The sequence below is a fragment of the Nanorana parkeri genome, unplaced genomic scaffold (assembly GCF_000935625.1).
Source record: "Nanorana parkeri isolate BGI_ZX_2015 unplaced genomic scaffold, ASM93562v1 scaffold673, whole genome shotgun sequence".
Classification (NCBI taxonomy): domain Eukaryota; kingdom Metazoa; phylum Chordata; class Amphibia; order Anura; family Dicroglossidae; genus Nanorana; species Nanorana parkeri.
The window spans coordinates 558919-578102 of record NW_017306941.1 but is presented as its reverse complement, the minus strand read 5'-3'; the positions used below and the strand labels follow the sequence as shown (position 1 = coordinate 578102).

At 44.9% G+C, this 19184-nt stretch overlaps 1 protein-coding gene across 1 annotated transcript in view; it reads left to right on the top strand.

The window, feature by feature from the left end:
- The window catches only part of ARHGAP42 (Rho GTPase activating protein 42), a 289730-nt gene that overhangs the window by 105774 nt on the left and 164772 nt on the right, over positions 1–19184 (top strand). The window contains exon 3 of the mRNA XM_018563547.1: positions 15834–15895. Coding sequence (XP_018419049.1) covers positions 15834–15895 — 62 coding nt within the window. The remainder of the gene's footprint in view (positions 1–15833; positions 15896–19184) is intronic.

Here is a 19184-nt window from a genome sequence, read left to right as displayed (position 1 = left end):
AAATTCTCTGAATACAATCTGCTCCTCTCATGCTTTATATTCATTCCGGGTTTTCTACTACTTAGACAGTGACGAGGGTTAGGAAATAGCAAAGAACTCCCCCATTTAGAATTGAGCGTGAGGGTTTTCGGTTGATTTTTGAAGCTTTTTCTTGCATTCCTTTGCGTGGTTTTGCAAGCGTTTCCAGACTTTAAGTGTTTTTATTTTAGCCGCTGGAAAGCTAGTTACTAGGAGGAGAAGATGCTCGTTAGGCACGAAATTGTTCGACAAACAGGCATTTTTTTGCAAGTTTTTTAGGCCTTTCAGGTTCTCCCACCAAAGTCTATTGGTCCAAAAACATGAAATTCTACCCAAAAAAAAGAGCCGATGCCTTTTTTCAAGCAACAAGCTTGACATGTGAACAGTCACTATTGAAAACAATGGGATTCATGTTGAGTAGGGATGCATTGATACCGATACTAATATCGGAGCCGATGCCGAATATTTGGGCATGATGAGACGAGCATGGAGCTGGCTTTCTGGCCAATCAGGAAGCCGGGCTGTCATGACACCAGAGCACGTGCGCCACGGCGCACGCTAGAACGTGCACGCGCCACGGCGCACGCTAGAACGTGCACACGCCGGCGCACGCTAGAACGTACACACGCCAGCGCACGCACGCCACGGCGCACGCTAGAACGTACACACGCCAGCGCACGCACGCTAGAACGTGCACACGCCCGGTTCTAATGATGGCGCCAAAAAGGTCTATATAAGGCTGAGACACCCAGATCTCCCTGCTGACTGATCTTCAGCTTATACCGTGTTCCTGGATCCTGTTACTTACTGTTTCTCCTGTTACCGAATCCGGCCTGCTTGACCTTGCTCCTGCTCTGTGTTCCTGACCTCGGCTCGTCTTTGACTTCTCTTCTGCCTGCTCCCTGGATACCACGCTGCCTGCTAGTTACAGACCCGGCTCGCTTCCGACTAAGTCCTGTCTTCTGATTTTGTACTTCGCTGCCAGATTGTTGTTGACCCAGCTGGTGTTACCTTGCTTCTAGGACCATCTTACCAACCTGCACCCTGCTCAGAAACCTCAGCTACCAGTAAGCAGCTTCGACAGGAGTCGCAACTCACCGGCACTTGTGCCCCTCCTGGTCCTCACGCACCTGTGCCTACTATCCAGAGGTGTTTGGACTGGAGCAGCAAGAGAGGCCGCCCTCGTCATCTCAGGCTCCATCTAAGGTACGTGACACGGGCGCTGCGTAATGACTCGCTGCCCAGCTTCCTGATTGGTCGGCATCAGACCTCATGATATGGGAGCATGGAGCCGGCTTCCCGGCCAATCAGGAAGCCGGGCGCTGCGTCATTACACAGCGCACGGCTTCCTGATTGGCCAGAAAGCTGGTCCCATGCTTTCTCGTCAACTAGTGACGAGAAGCACGTGACGAGAAGCACGTGACGGCTTCCCTGCCGGGTGGCGAGTCTTTACACGCCGCCCGGTTTCTCGGCTAATCAGAAAGCCAGGTGGCGAGTCATTACACGCCGCCTGGCTTCTTGAATGGGACTTCCGGTACATGGTATTCAGTATCGGCGAGTACCGGGGAAAAAAATATTGGTACTCGATACCGAAATACCGGCATCGGTGCATACCTAATGTTGAGCTTTAGCATGCTTCAGGAAACATGCGACAAAGCACTTACACCTGAATAGGGACATGGTGCCTGAGGAGTCGAAGCAACAAGGCAGCGGGGAATGCAAAAGCAGCTTTAAGCAACATAAAGTCAAGTCAAAAACATTTTTCTTAGTTTGGATAGAGGAATAACAGCACCAAATCTCATGATGCTAGAAGCCAGAGATAGCAGTCACAAAGAATTGGGAAATGTATTGTGTTTTTGTCCACTTAAATTAATTAAAATGTTCGATGTGCCCCATTAATACTACAATCCAGCTGTGATGTGCGGTACAGTGCGCTGTAAAAAACAAATGCGGACATGCTGCATATTTTTACAATCCACTGGACTGCTCCACAGGTCACCGCAGAGCAGTACACCGCTCTGCTTTGTGGGAATCTAAATGGAGTGTAAAGTTTGCACACTCCAAATAAAGTAAAAAAAGAAAAGACACAGTAATCAGTACCTTGCGTTGTAACAACACAAGGCACCGTGGCTCACTGCTGCCTTTCAGCGGACACCGGCCACACAGTAAAACACATTGTTTTACCATACAGCTAGTATGAACCAGCCCTTAGGTGTGTTGTCATGCTCAAAATGTGAATTTGAATATTTATGCACAAAATGAAAAAATGGCTCTGGCATTGAAAGGATTAAGAGCAACTCCAGCCAACTTCCTAATGGTTGTAAGGTAGAAGGTTACTTGGCCACGGAGGGGTGTGGTCACTGAGGGGCGCTGTAAAGCTTTCTCGCACAGGGCGCCTAAAGGCCTAAGGCCGGCCCTGACTCTAAGGCAGCATTTTTCAACCTTTTTCAGTCACGGCACCCTTTAAAAGTAGGCAACATCTCAAGGCACCCCAGTCTAAAATGTACAAAATGTAAATGTAAAAATCCAAAATCCATACCAGACCCTTATCCCAGATAAAAACAAAAAAGGGGCTTCCCTTTTACATCAGAGGCATCCTTTAAATCCCTCTTTTCACCACATTAAAATCCATCTTTTCACCTCAGAGTCCACTTTTACATTACTATTCACCTTCACATCAGAACCCCCCTTCAAATTAGAACCTCCCTTTTATATCAGGAACTGCAGCTGTGGCAGCATGGCACAGGGTGGGAGGTGGGGCAGGTCTGGATGGAGGAGAACTACCACCCTTTTCTGAATGGATACCACCCTCCCAGGATTAGCATCATTCATTTCCATGATGCTGGTAAGAATTTTGAGGCACCCCTGAGGAAAGCAGAAGGTGTCAGGTGCTTTTCTACCCAGCGCCTGTTTTGTGGCTGTGGGGATTTGAACCTGGGTCTTTGGGGTGGAAGTGCTGAGGCATTGCATTTCAGCCACAAGAAGGACTCACCTTTGCACTGCAGATTTCTGTTCAGCAGCTTTTCTCTGGATTTACTGGCCCCACCTGCTTGTCAGCTGCAATCAATCCACAATCATCTCAGCCTTTAAATACCGAGCACTCCCTGTGCTCTGAGCCTGTTTATTTGGGTTTGTTCCTGTGTGTACTGCCGCTGGATTGATCTCTGAATATTACTGAGACTTTGGCCCGTTTCCTGACTACTCTTCTGCCTGCTGATTTTGTACCTCGCTGCCTGTTCGTGTTAGACCTCGGCCTGTTTCTTGACTACTCTCCTGAATCCTGATTTTGTACTTCACTGCCCGTCTGTTGCTGACTTCGCTTGCCTGACACCGCCTAGCCTTATCCTCAGCCTCACTCCACTTCGGACTCTACCTTTCCCAGAGGTACCTTACAGAAGGTTCCCCAGGGTCCCACTGCAGTCTCTGAGTGAAAAAGGCTGTTATAGGGTTTGTTTTTTTATACAAGTCCTGCTAGGTGGATACCATTTGTACAGCAGTAGTGGCACTAATGAGTATAAGCAATCCTAGGTGCTAGCGCTGTGGGAAGGGCAAAACTTTTTTAAAGGCACCCCTAGGTGTAAACTAACAAACTCTATTAAGCAGTCATTGGTTTTGCTTTGATTCATTACGTTGTTCACTGTTTTCATAATGTAACCTCACTCAGTACAAATTCCAACATTATGTCAGATTCATTGGGACAGATGAACCCATCAGTGGAATTTGCACAGATACAGATCCCAGCTGATCTGCTTTTTAGTCCTATTTTGGCAATTGAACTTGTTGAATTTGAGTTTAAGTTTGTAATGAGAGCTCTCAAGGAACGTCCAAGCCTCTTCAAACACATAAATGTTATTGGGCGTTGATGGTCTTCAACTGTAAGCTCACCGGATTAATGTAAAAATGGTTTTGGCAGCTCAGGGTATTGTAAAGCCTTCACTGAAAAATGTACATAAACTTCACTCTAAGAGAATGATTTATATAGGGTTGTCCAGAAAATTGTTCTTGTACTAGAAACCACAAAACAGAGGCGAAACCGAGCCAACGCATCATGACTCCGACATACTCCAAGCCAATGCTAAAACCACATGAAGGCTTCACAGCTCCCATTTGTCTCTCTGGGACCAACGTGCCTCTGTCGCTCTGACACATTCTATAATACTTTAGGTCTGATTAATTGAACTGTCTGAGGAACTATGCTATTACAAAGAAATTTATAGTAGTTTTGTATATATGTTCTTTATTTTTTATAGTCAGTCCAAAAAAATACAATTTCTAAATCCAAAATATTGCTTGTTATCACGTACCTGGTGGAGGATCAATTAGCTGCGGAGGCCTCCTTTGCGGCTCTTGTCTCACACCCCTGGATGTGGAAACAGGGAGCCAGTAGACAGAAAAAAAGCACATGTGCCAAAGTGTTCAGACAAGATGCCTGGTAGAAGCCTGGTAGAAGTCTGGCAACTGGATCCCTGGAAGGATGAGCAGGGCTGGTGCACAGCTTTGATGTCAGCGAGGTTTGCAGCAGAAACTGGAGCGAGGTCAAACAAGCCAGGCGGTCAGCACGTCACAGAAGGAGCAGGCAGAGGCAGAGTCCAGATAACAAGCAGAGGTCAGGGGCAGGCAGCAATCAGTCGAAGTCAGCAGAAATCCGGGTCGAGTTAACAGGCAACAGATCAGCAGGAACACAAGCACAAGCTGTGTTACTTCCTGTACGACCCATTCTGTTGTGCACGCATGCGTGCTAATGCATGTTTTCCCGTAGACTGGGACCCACACATGTGCAGTAGCGAGCGAGCTCCCGGCTATGGCCTTACACTTGTTAATATTTTGTATTGTCATTTTCATCCTGCAAGTGTAGCTCTACCATCCTTTTCATATGATTTTTAGTATATTCTTATCTACTTTTCTGAAAAGGAGCTGCTATTTACTGAGTGAAATAGCTCAAGCTGAAATTTACAAACACTGAATAAGTTAAAGCCGTTGTCCCCCCTTCCACACCTATCGCACTTTAGACAGCTTGGTACAAATAGAAAGTCTGAAAGGAAACAGATTCTGCAATGTTTTGCCCTTGAAAACCAGTGATCTTAGGTGAACCCTGTGTACCCTGTATTAAAATTGTATTAATAAAAAAATAAGATTTTACATGATTGTAAAAAAAATGTAAAAAATGAACCCAAGACCATTATAGCTTCCCTTAAAATGGACCTTACAGCTAAAATGAAGGTCTGGTTTTCAGTGGGCCACCCCTCCCCCTTGCAGAAAAGCAGAATACCGATTAAAAACAACCTGCCTATAAAAGGGGAAAAAATTATATAGTTTACTTAACTTTCCCCCGGGTCACGTTTGTGGCACCTAGACGAGAGTGATGTCATCCTTCTTCCGGAGAGATCTGGGGAATGCGAAGTACTCCAAATCTTGTTTAGAAGATGCTCCCAGCACTGTATTGAAGGGTCTTCTCACGAGATTTAGAATTCTTACCATTCCCTGGGATCTTGTTGGCAGGGAGATGACACCCAGGACCGGATTTACACTCCCCAAGGCGGGGTTCGGCAAGATCATTGTTGTTTCTTTACAAGTGATCTCAGCGACATCGCCGAGATCACTTGTAAAGAAACAAGTGATTTCTCCTTTTCTACATTTAGCCCTGCTTGTGTAAAGCAGGGCTAAATGTAGAAAATGAATTACTGCCCAGGACTCCATGTTTCGGGCGTCGGGTGACTTCAAACCTGTGCTGCCCCTCTGCTCAGTGCCGCCCTCGGTGGCCTTGCTGGAAATCCGGCCCTGATGACACCACATCATGGACCATGTAAGCTGTAGGAAAGATAAATATATTATCTACCTTTTTTTTGGCTCTAGCATGAGGAAAGGGTCCACCTAAAAAGTGACATTTGCACATGCTTGAAATCCCATTACTGGGCAGATGTAAAGGTTTGATGTTGCAGCTATTACGATTGATTGCAGCTCAGTCAGTGAGTGGTTGACTTTTGCAACCTTTGGAACTAGCTACAGAATTCCCTATTTCGGCACCTCCTGTTGTGTTCACTGTGCAGGATATGGTATTTGCCGCTGTGTACAGTGTGCCAGGGATAGTGCGTGCTCTGTCCAGCATACAGGGTGTGATGTGTAGTGCTGTGTCCACTGATATGGGTTTGACGTGTGCAGCTGTGTGCCATGTTAAGTATTTAGGATATGGTGTGTGCTACTGTGTAAGCAAAGTGTGACATTTGTTGATGTACACATTGTGTCCACTGTGGTGCTCTGTTTCCTGAGCTGGCTAAGGTATGTGCTGCTGTGTTTACTGCGCTAGCTATAGTCTGTACTGCTGTGTTCCGTGTCCACTGTGCTGGCTATGATCTGTGCTGCTGTGCTTGTCTTTGCTGTTGTGTGCGGTGTCTACTGTGCTGGCTATAGTTTGTGCTGCCGTGTGTTGTGGTCCTGTGCTAGTTATGGTCTGTGCTTCTGTGTGCTGTGATCCCTGTGCTAGATATGGCCTGATTTTCTGTGTGCTGTGTCCACTGTGCTTGCAATAATCTCTGCTGTTGTGTGCGGTGTCTACTGTGTTTGCTATTATCTGTGCTGTGCTGATAATGATATGTGCTGCTGTGTGCTGTGACTACTGTGCTGTCTTTGATCTGTGCTGCTGTTTCCTGTGTCCTGAGTGTGATTCTACTGCTATTCAACTTCCTAGAATCCCTTCAGTGTCAGGGCATTCCAGTGGCATCACCTTAATTATTATTCGGGATATTTATGAAGGAGTAGCATTTAAAATGAACACACATAATATAATGTTGACAAATACAGCTTGGTGTGAATTATATAGTGCAAAGTAGGGCTGCAACAACTAATCGATTATAATCGATTATTGAAAAAGTTGTCAACTTGTTCAATAATCGATTAATCGGCTTCCGATCAGTTGGCCCTGTTCACAGTTCCACACGCTGTGCGCCGCACCTCCTCCCCACCTCATGCTCGCCGCTGCCAGACCCGCTCGCATCCACGCTCCACGCGCCGCACCTCCTCGCTGCCTCACATTTCCTGCCCGTTTGTTTATGCGATTAACCGATTAATCGAACTTAATAATCGGCTAACTAATCGATTTTGAAAATAATCGTTAGCTGCAGCTCTAGTGCAAAGCTTTACAATTCTTAATACATAATATACAGTATATGACTGCTAAATACATTCATAACCAGTTGCTCTGTATAACTTTACTCAATGTTGTACTAGTGTCTTACAAATAATCCTTCGTATCTTGGCTTTCAGTGATAATGTTTATAAAGGATTAGCCTGTTAAATGCTCATGTACATAGAATAATATTGCTGATTGTATTATGACGTGAATCGAGGAGCGTAGGGCACTCTCTAGACTAAACGACTCCCAGAGTCTTGCAGCAGAACGTTTAGATGTTTATTTCCGAATTTCTGACTCCCGGCTATTCTTACAAGAAAAACCCATACAGATACGTGGGTGTGAGGTTGCAGGATCCTGTAGAAAACACAGGTACAGGTTAAGCAAGGTTATGCTGGTGTGTTGGACGAGCTGTGTCGGCCGCACGGCGCCCTTGTTGCCATGGCGCCCTGTGCGACCGCACTGCTCGCACACCCCTAAGGCCGGCCCTGTGTATGAAGCTGTAAGACAAACACTGCATGCACTGACAGGTAAGGGACATGGCAACGTAACAACATAACAGAAGAACCAAATGCTCCGAACAGCTTCAATTTCTGGGAAGGCGTCCACAAGGTTTAGGAGTGTGTCTATGGGAATTTTGACCATTCTTCCAGAAGTGCATTTGTGAGGTCAGGTACTGATGTTGGAGGAGAAGGCCAGGCTCGCAGTCTCCCCTCCAAATCATCCCAAAAGTGTTCTATCGGGTTGAGGTCAGGACTCTATGGAGGTCAGTCAAGTTCCTCCACCCTAAACTCACTCCTCCATGTCTTGATGGACCTTGCTTTGTGCACTGGTGCGCAGTCATGTTGGAACAGGAAAGGGTCATCCCTAAACTGTTCCCACAAAGTTGGGAGCATGAAATCGTCCAAAATGTCTTGGTATGCTGATACCTTAAGAGTTCCCTTCACTGGAACTAAGGGGCCAAGCCCAACCCCTGAAAAACAACCCCACACCATAATCCCCCCTCCACCAAACTTTACACTTGGCACAATGCAGTCAGGCAAGTACCGTTCTCCTGGCATCCGCCCAACCCAGACACGTCCATCGGATTGCCAGACGGAGAAGCGTGATTCGGCACTCCAGAGAACACGTCTCCACTTCTCTAGAGTCCAGTGGCGGCGTGCTTTACACCACTGCATCTCATGCTTTGCATTGCACTTGGTGATGTAAGGCTTGGATGCAGCTGCTCGGCCACGGAAACCCATTCCATGAATCTCGCTACGCACTTCTGTTGTGCCAATCTGAAGGCCACACGAAGTTTGGAGGTCTATAGCTATTGACTCTGCAGACAGTTGGCGACTTCTGCGCACTATGCGCTTCTGCTTGCGCTGACACCGCTCTGTCATTTTACGTGGCCTACCACTTCGTGACTGAGTTGCTGCTGTTCCCAGTTGCTTCCACTTTGTTATAATACCACTTGTCACAGCGCCCGGGTTGTTTTGGATCTCAGCTACGGATATCACGGGAAGTGGGATGAGAGGAGGTGGTTCAGTCTGCGGATCCCGTTACACTCAGTGCGGCGGGATTACCGTGGGCATCATATACCACCTGGGGGTTAGGGTACGGTAGGACCTATTTAATCAATCTAGGTTAATCAAGGAGGTTGGTGATGGACTGCAACTCAGAAGAGGGTACTCCTAATTGTCCCACACACAACATGCACAATCAGCAGTGTGAAATCATGCCAGGGTTAGAGTTCTCCTTAAATGCAACACAATATTCATTTGCATGAAGTACCAGTTATCGTTAGTATACTCCTTAGTTGTATGTCAATCCTAATTGCAACAATCAGCAAGATGAGTTATGCCAGGGTTAGAGTTCTCCTTAACAGTAACACAGTACTAATATATGTATAACGAGCAGTTTTGATTAGAGCATTCCTTAATGGTAAGACAATCTTAATATGCAACAGTCAGCAGTATAATTTATGTCAGGTGAATGCCGCCAGAGGTTAAATGGAGATAGGCTCCACAGTTCATATGATTACCAGTGCAGGAATGATAAGTAGCTATCACAGCTAATTGTGGATGCCTTGTAGCAAAGGCAGCAGCTTGCTTGTCTCCACAGCTATGTACTTGCAGTTAGATGTGGGCTCGATGAGGGGAGAGGCTGTGCTGTTAGGCTGTGTCCGGGTTTCAAAGGGGAGCAGGTGTCAGAGCGGGTCGTCTGCAGGCTGCAGGGAGTCAGAGAGGTTCTGCTTAGACAGCGGTTGTGGGGTTCGCTGTCCGTCACTCGACGAACCAAATTGCGAGAACGCCGAGTGATCGGAACAGCTGTGTATTTATGTACAGGGCCAATGCCCCGTGGGAGGAGCGCGACGTGACGTCACTCGAGAGACGGCACGTCGCGGGAGCGAGGAGACTCGCCGGCCGAATCCATGACACCACTAACAGTTGGCTGTGTAATATTTAGTAGCAAGGAAATTTCACGGAACACCTGAATCCAATTATTTTGAGGGACGTCCCAATACTTACCATTATCCTTACCATTAGTGCTGGACAGGCATTCAACTGACACAAGATGAACTTGAGGGCATAGCCCCATTAGGGTTACATATCTCGCTGGAAAGGTCAGACCGCCAACAAAGATGTGACAATTGTGCTAAAAAAATGGGGGGTGGGTAGTATGGCAACTTCTTCTGCGGTCGACGATCCTCTAGATGGCTGAGTACCCCTCAGCAAAGCTTTGGTGGGAAGGCTTAGACCGCCCCCAACACCCCATGGGAACATCCCCTACCTCCATGCTTCCTGCAGTCAAGGCCTCCTTGCACTAGGAGGCTCCAGGGGCCTTCGTTCTTTTCATTTACATTCTTTTTGCTGTGATTTGTATAGGGGTGTCGGCATGCTAAGTGCCAAGCAAACCCAACCTTAGCCAAATATTTTTATTTTGCTTTGTATAGAGTAGGGAAGAATTATAACCTCTGTCAGAACAGAAAGTTTGGCAAATCTTCCCACTGGAGGCACAGGCAGGAAAGTATGTTTTAGTAGAGTGGTACGGGGGTAGAACTTTTGGCAACCTTTTTATTGCTGTGCAAAGCAAGAATAAAGCCTCTCGACCTTCTCAGAACCAATAATCCATGGGAACCGTGGTGCTTAGCATAAGTCTCTTGGTGGACTGAAACATGTTAGCAATCTTTTGTAGCTGCTTTTTTACCTTTTCAATAAAGAGATGCCATTAAGAGGATTCCTACGAGTGCCAGCTCTTTTCCACGTCACTTTCTTTTTATTGCTGTCTTTACCATCCTTTCCCGGTAACAAACGATACCATTCATTTCTTGTACACCAGTCACTAGGAAAGAAAATCTCTCCAATGTGGTCACAAAAATGTTAAAGAAGAACTTTCACCACCATCCACCCCACCCTTGCTTTTTTTTTTTTAGATCCCTATTTACCTTGTTCACTTGATTATTCTCAAATTACATACTCACACATACAATCAATACAGTGTTGTACTGCTGCAATCTATCCATTCACACATTGCCACATTCAACTCACGAGGGGCCAGCTTTCGCTTGCAACCGCCCCACTCCCCCCCCCCCCGATGATGCACATGCACCCTAACCCTAAAGCATCCTAGGACTCCTTGAATGCATGACATCAGTATCCTAGGAGATCGTAGGTGAATGGGACGAAGTTCTGGCCTAGATGAGAATCCCAGAAATGCCGGGAGGGGGTCTCAAAGTAATAAGGAGGGGGTCGGAGATATCCAATTATGAGCGAAGAGTCGGTTAGAAGGGGAATGAGGTAAAAGGGGTGTGAAGGTCTGCTTTAGCTCTTGCCCCTCTATTCAAAATAAATTATAAAAAAAAAATGGCTGGAGTTGGTCTTTAACATTTATTTTAGTAGACAATGCAGGACAATTTAATTTGTTATGTCTTGGTGGAAACAGAACATTATAACCCAAATTCCTGTTTGCTTAAGTGATTTCTGAAAGGAGCAGACACAAAATGAGCAAGCTGCATGCTGGCTAGCATGGAGAGCTGTGTACTGTATATGCTAAAAGTAAGACCAGTGACACATAAAATACAACCAGGGTCAATAATACAAACCCTTTGCAATCCACTAAAACATTTTTTGTCTTCAAAACCTTTTGCAGTAGCCAGTGGGATACAACAGATCCAGTGTGGCCTGCAAATAATAAGTAACTATAACCCATCTATCCCTTTTAACCTCTCTGCCCCTTCCTCATTCCCAACTTTAGAACTTCAAAAAAAGAGGCACATCATAATGCTTAGTGTATACTTACTAACGCCTGAGATGCCTGTGTAGTGACGTCACCACCGGAAATATGCAGATATTGTCAGACAGGAGACTACACTACACAACAGTAGCAGCATAGATCTGGAGTCGAGTGTGCAGGGGCTTGGCTTTGGGAGATGTCCTGGATCTGCAGGACCAAAGGGGATTTATTTAAATACTGTGGCAGTCCCATGGGATCCACAACAGTTGGGGGCTATGCTTCCTAATGCTTCCTGGCCTGGACATGCAATGTTTACATCTCACTGCCCATCCTCTCTTGTTCTAGAAGAGGGATCGGCACCTTCATGGGGACAAAGGCAGTGTGTCCTGTGCTCATATAACCATTACTGTTTTGTTTTTTAAATAGGCTTTTCAAAGTTACTAAAGTACAAAATACAGGACACCATTGTATCAACCTTTGTAAGTCCAACTCTAACCAAAACCTTTTATTTCAGTTTGGACAGCTTGTGTCCCTGTTGGCTGGAGTTAAGCTTTAAAGTTAGCAGCCCAAGACCTGAACGACACCATCAAGGAGCTTTTCCAAAGAAAACCCCTTTAAGCAGGATTATTATATTTGTCTGGTGATTTTCTCATATGAGTTTCCTACTGAGTTTTTTTTTTTGACATTTAAGTTACATAGTAATTTGTTTTTCTTCTCTTTCTTTAAATAGAAGCCAAATGTAAACTTGCTGAAAAGAGTTTTTATTGCTCTGACAAGCATTATTTATTTTAAATTGCTAGCTTCAAATAACATGTTTATCAAAATAGGAGCATATTATACCCACGCTGGAACTGACACCATTGCTTTCACATAGTAACTTCTGACGGTTCCTGTTTAGAAGTCAATTGTCTCTTTGCTCCACAGTTTTCCTCCCAATGTTTAGCTCTGTATGACTTGAAATTGGACTCTGCATGTATACAGGAAACACTATCTCCTTGCTTAGGGCTTCAAGTGACGCTAAACTCAGGAGTTAAATTATAAAAATGCATTCAAGTAACTTAATTATTAACAAAAGTGTAACTTATTTGTGTATTACTCGGCTGTAAAACCTCCAGTCATTTCTGAATTTGTGCTAACATTGTCCTTCCTTCCGGAGGATGGCAACCTTTGTTCCCCATGGTGCCTGTGTGTGTGTTGTAAAGTAGACACCGCTCCAAGCTCACTCCTGTGATGGACTACAATCTCACGTTTATTTTACTAATTTGTATTGAAATTGTAGTCCATCACGAGAGCAAGCTTGGAGCGTTGGCTACTTTACAACACACACATATACCATGGGGAACAAAAGTAGCTCCCCTCCAGATGGAAGGACAGTGTCAGCATGAATTCAGAGATGAATTGAGGATCTACAGCCAAGTGATGCACACCCACTGCAGCCTCCTTGTTGGCTCCTGGATAATAGAAGTATGATGCATTAAGTTTTCCGTACTCAGGAGTTCCTTACAGCCAACAGTCATATTTAAATGTGAATCAAATTGGTGATCAAGCATAGCAAGTGGACGCTCCACATCACAGACTCTGGGAAGCAGACTATGCCAGTGAATATGGGAAGAGCTTTGTGGAATCTGGCGGTAGTGGATAACAGAAAACTCAATTAAAATACACTTTGTCTGTAGGACCCCTTGAAGGTTCCCATTACAAAAAATATGCTTTTATGTCCCCTATGATTCCCCCACATTATTTACTGTACTTCTGTCCAAGAATGAGAAGCCCCCAGAGTGCCCACTTCACTTCCTCTTTTGCCTGATTAGATCTGTGCGGGATGATGGCTCTTGTCGGCTGCCCTTGTGCCAACAGCAAGTCAGAGAGCCTGTTGCTAGGATTATTAGGATATTCTATTAGGACAAATAGAGAGGTGATTCTCCCTAACAAGGTTAGTTTCCTGTATTGTATTAGCAGATCACTGATTGATGTCACTTGTTCACTTAAATTGCTCTGTAAATACCACTTCACGGCCTCTGAACCGATTACTAGAAGTAAATAATTTTTTTTCTCTAAACTAAGGTTCAGCTTGTGCTAGAGAAACATATAGCTACCCAAAAAACTGAACTGGTGCCTGATTCACTGGGTTAAAATATTATTCTGAAGTAGCAGAAGCAACAAGTCCTATGAGAGTGACCTCCAAAAATATATACTGATAGACAGAGGGTAGTAGACATGTGCACTGCCAAAAAATTTGTTTAGTTTCGTTTTAAATTCGGATTTGTGTTATTTCGTTTTTCGGGATTCGGGTGTGAAAGTCAATTCGGATTCGGAATTCGGATTCGGACGAAATTCGGTAGCGGTAGTTCGAACGTTCGTTTCGTTTTCTGTTCTTATTTGTTTCTTATTCGTTTCTTATTCGTTTCGTTCGTTTGTTTGCAGCAAAGTGACATTTGAGGGGAAATTTTTTTTTTCTCCTTCTCTAATGTCACTTTGCTCCAACGAACGAAACGAATAACAACCGAAAACGAACGTTCGAACTACCGCTACCGAATTTCGGAAATGGAAATTCGGATTCGTTTGCATTCGTTATGTCTGTAATTCGGAATTCGCATACATCCGAATGTCCGGATTTCCGAAAATTCGTCAGAATTTCGATTCGAAACGAATCGCACATGTCTAGAGGGTAGCCAGATAAATCTATGTCCCTGTAAGAGCAGTCACAGTCCTCCTATTGCACCACTGGTTTCTGTCCCCCCTGTAAGATACCTGGGTCTGGGGGCAATGAATCTTTCCTACAATGTTCAGATGGTAGCTTCTACCCATCTCCTCTGCGGCCTCCACACCTCAATCTCAAAAGCCCTACCACCCACCCCGCTGCTGCAGCTCTGCTCCCCCATTCCCCTCTGCCTTGCCTGTATCAGCAGAGGCAGCAGGGATCGTAGGGGAAACAGACTGCTGCAACCGGCACCCAGCAGGGAGGAGAGACCGGCTGTTAGCCACTGTGCCTCTGCATTCCACAATGCCCCTGCTGTACCCCCCCTGCCCCCGCTGTGGCTCCTTCGCTCCCCCTTTGCCCCTGCTGCTCCTCCCGTGCCCCCGCTGCTCCCCCTTGCCCCCTCTTTCAACTACTGGCAGTAGAAAGCCAACCTCCAGCCAACATCCAGTGGCTGGGAGCAATAGCCAACCTGCTTTTGGCTATTTTAAATTGCGATAGCGCTATTGCACCCGCCCACTGCCTGCTGTCAATCAGCAGAGGAGCAGACCTGAAGGAGAACTTTCTCCTGGCTATTTCTCCCTGCCACTGCCTGCCATGTTTACAATCAACTGCCTCAAAAAGCAGCTGTCATTCCCCAGCTTAAACTATTAAAAGTGGAAAGGTGACAGTAGGGGTCTAATAGAGAACTTGTCACCTCTAATGTGCTTGTGTTCAGATCTGGATCCTGATAGCACCAATTGCCTAACACACGATACTGCAATATCAAAAAATGTGCATGCAGTTTTCTTCTGGAGTAAACTTTATGTTTGTAAAACTCCATTTGTGTATTTTATTCTCAATAAAAGATGGTATTTAATTATTTTTTATCCGATTGATTGAAAAAATAATCGGTCATCTAATCAATTATGAAAATAATTGTTAGTTGAAGCCCTAGTATCCAGGGCCCCCAGCACATGGCCAGTGCTGAGGTCAAGCCCTGACAGCAGATCTTCACACAGGCCTCCTACCAGGGAGAAGCACCACGGAGGAGAGAGTTCTGGATGTTGGGTATGTGTTTGGATGAAGCGCTGAGATCTTAAGGAATGCTGAATAAAAGTTTTCCTTACATTGACTACATGTATATAGGAATACAGCATTATACAGCATACAGAGAGAACTTCCTGTATACCATAGATTAATATGCATAGAGACTAACATTGCACTACAGCGCCATCTACAGCTCAGTATATGTTGTTGTATTTCCAACACCCCTTCTCAACAGCATATGAGTTACTATATGACGTTTAGCTTCTCGAAGGAAACTGTGACGATCCATGAAAGGTGCTCTTATTCATTTATCAGCTCCCTAGCCATACATTGAGCTGACTGTTAAAAACAATAGCAGCAGCGGGGGAGTCCTTAGTTCATGCGGTTTAGCATGGATAGAGGAATCTGTTCGATTTTTCCCTCTGAGCCTGAAAGCTGAACAGAAAAAAAATCTACTAGTGTATATCCAGCTTTTACTCTATATTACCTCATGAGTTGCATGCACACAGCACACAGAAGATTCATTGGTGTCTCCTAGATGTAAGTCTGATAAGGGAAGCCAAACTGCTCCATATGGCTCCCTCTAACCCTGCTCCTGAAATTGAACTGATGTATAAAATGTTTGTAGTGTTAATAATCCAGCACAAGAGCTTCCCCGGTCATGTTGTTTTTCAGATTACACTTTCATTACAAGTCCTTTTTATCAGCTAATAGATGCACTTAACTCGCTTTCCTTTCTTCCAGCTCAGTCCCTGAAAGAGTTTGCTCGCCTACTCATTACGGTGGAAGAAGAAAGGAGAAGATTGGTAAGAGCATTGCATCATTCTTCGAGATAGTACCAACACTGTGTAAATATACTGTGACGCATGGCGATCAGACATTTATTAACTTTGGTATTCTTTTTAATCCTTAAAGGGCAATTGTATGCAAACAGATAACTATATAAAATGTATATTTGTTTAACATTTGTTTACTCTTGGTAAGTTTCAATTAGTCACAATGTTTTGGGGCCTGTTACAGGCAGCACCCACAAAAAACTATTGATCACACCCGAATAAGAAAATAACCAGTCCTGACAGTGTAATTAACATATAAAAGGGTAAAGCAACCTTTCTCAAGCAGGGTGCCGTGGCACCCCGGGCTGCCTTCTGGCTTCCTCAGGGGCACCTCAATTTGTTTTTCCTTAGTGCAGGCAGGCCTCCCACTAATACCATGAAAACTAGTGGTTGTAACCCATGTAGGGTAGGTTCCATTCAGAGATGGATTCAATGAATGGGATCCCCCCTTTAAAATGCATACCATACCCCTATCCGTCATAAGGGACTAGTGTATGTACTGTATATTGGAGGTGCCACACATTGCCATTTTATTGCCATTTTATTGCTTTTACGACATTTAGACTGGGGTGCCTTGAGATTTTGCCTACTTATTAAAGATGCCATGACTTAAAAAATATTGAGAAACATTGGGGTAAAGGCTGTAACCCCTGACCATAATCTTGACATTAACCCCTAAAGTTGACCCTAAACCTTAAGCTACCCCTTAAATGTTACTCTTGTTGTTAATGTAAACAAAAAATGAATGGCATTCAGTTTGGTAAAGCACGTTACATCATAAACAATTGCTTTTATATATCCTCTTTTATCTTTTGTTGCATCTCAGAGTTGCTGATTTCCTGCAGCCTTTTTAACACTTGTCCTGTCTACATGTACCCCAGCAATGGCTGCTTGCCATTTTTTTAGGGCAGGTTTCCTTAAATTAGAAAAAAAAGACCTCTTATTAAAATGAATAATTTTATGTTACATGCCCCCAATAGCTAAAACTCTTTATGAAAGCAGAACTCTGGGTAAAAGTTTTCTTAACCCTTGCAGTGAGGCTACCTCCACACTGCAAGGGTTAAGTGCTCATTTTGGTCTAGGTTGAAAAACAGCAAAGTTCTACTCACCCAATCCTCAGAGCTGGCTTGCTCTTAGGCCTCGTTCACACCAGATGCAGTGCTTCCCGGCCCGATTCTAGCCAGAATGCACTGCCTCGCATTGTGGCCGGTTCACTTTTTTTGTGGGGCAAGAGGGGGCGTGGCGATCCACTGAAGTGAATTGCACCGTAGCCACGCCCTGCGGCCGCAATGCGTTTGGCCGCACGGGATCGCAAGGCACATTATGACTGCGGTCCGGTCCAGTGCGATCAAAATGCTGCAAGCACTATTTTGATTGCACCGGACCGCAGGCATCGTGTGCCTTGCAATCCCGTGCGGCCAAACGCATTGCGGCCGCAGGGCGTGGCTACGGTGCAATTCACTTCAGTGGATCGCCACGCCCCCTCTTGCCCCACAAAAAAAGTGAACCGGCCACAATGCGAGGCAGTGCATTCTGGCTAGAATCGGGCCGGGAAGCACTGCATCTGGCTGGTTCGGATGATCGGGTAAGCATAACTTTGTTTGTGAACCTAGGCAAGCATGAGCACTTAACCATTGCAGTGGGGCGATGGTCTCCCAAATTCTTTTACCCAAAGTTCTTTAAATATCCTTTTACAAATAAAAATGTTTATTCATTAAAAACTTATGTTCATCCTGCCACTTCCATTTTTATATGCACCCACGATGCAGATGCGGGCGCATGGCAACTTATTGTGATGTGTAATGTATTTTACTGTAGACAAATCACGCCTCTTCTGCAAAGTCTCCAAACTGTATAAGAATTATGTATTTACTAAAAATAAACTGAATTCTGTATTCATGATACTTTGATGTCTGAATGCATTATTCCCGAAGCTTCGAGGTTAATAAAGGATACAGAAACGGGCCGGCATAAGAATAGAATAGCTTACAGACAGTTGCCATAGGACTACAGTTCCCAGCATGCAAAGCACATGAGCTGAAGTGCACATGCGTGACAGAAATGAGAGAAGGCATGTGTGGCATGTGTGAGAGGAGGCTGTGCTCTAGCGCATCCTGCTGTGCACTGAAAGGGGGGATATGCCAGCGAGGCATAGGTAGGCACATACGATTGTATTATAATGTGGAAATGAGCACTGCCGGGTGTCACTGCTACTCCTATAGGCAGATCTAAGAGACACAAATTAATGCAGCTCTGTAATGATTACTACATCACTAAAATTATTTTTTTAATCCAAGTATTGTAAGCGCCTGAATGTGAGCTGGTATCAGCCTTTTGTAGTACATCTACATGTGAGTGGAAGAAGAAGAAGTCGAAGGGATGTATCAGTTAATGTGTTGACAAGAAGCATGTTGATAGGGGAAGAAAGCAGTGTAACAGAAAGATAACCTCATCACAGTGCTGCTTCTTCTTTCACTGGCCAGTCACAGGTTGGGGGGTGGGTCCACGTCCAGGGCTCAGAGGAAGTCCTGTGACCTGATCTAGACCCCATTCATCTCTGCAGCAGTCGATTGCTCTGATCTGCTGCTGTAGGCGGAAGCAGGGCAGAGCTGAATCAGCCATTTAAAGGAAACAACAGTGACATCAGAGATGACATCACAGGGTTTCCTCTCTGACCACGGTGATGTGGCCATATCTGGTGCCCAACTGATAATCAATAAGCTCTTGGATTTCTTGCTGGAGTCCAATGACATCCTGCATTTCCATGACTAGCACCGTCCAAACCCAACACTGGATTCCATTTTAAAACTGCACTGATAGAGAGAAATGTGATCTGATGATGCTTTATTATAGCATCTGGTAAGAAAGTGGTTAAAAAACATGGCTACCCACACAGCCCTCTATGTCATTGTGAAACTTGCACATTCCACTTCTTCACACCTACAGAGTGTCATATAAGACACTCATTAGTTGTGGTCAGGCTACTTCCCTTGCCAACCTATCACTTCCTTTTGTTATTGTTCTCTAGAAACCCAACATATGGTGTCAGTCAACTTCAGCCAGTAACATTGCAACTAAACCGCATTGTGATATCAGACAACCATTAATGTTTTAGGGTCAGTCCACTCAAAACTTACGTTTTAAATTAGTTTGCCAATTCGGGCTGAATAAGGTCTACGCTTAGCTCGGTAAAAAGGTGACTCTCTGCATCCTTTTGAATAGCCATTCATGTGCAAGGGAAACCATTGTATTTTATATG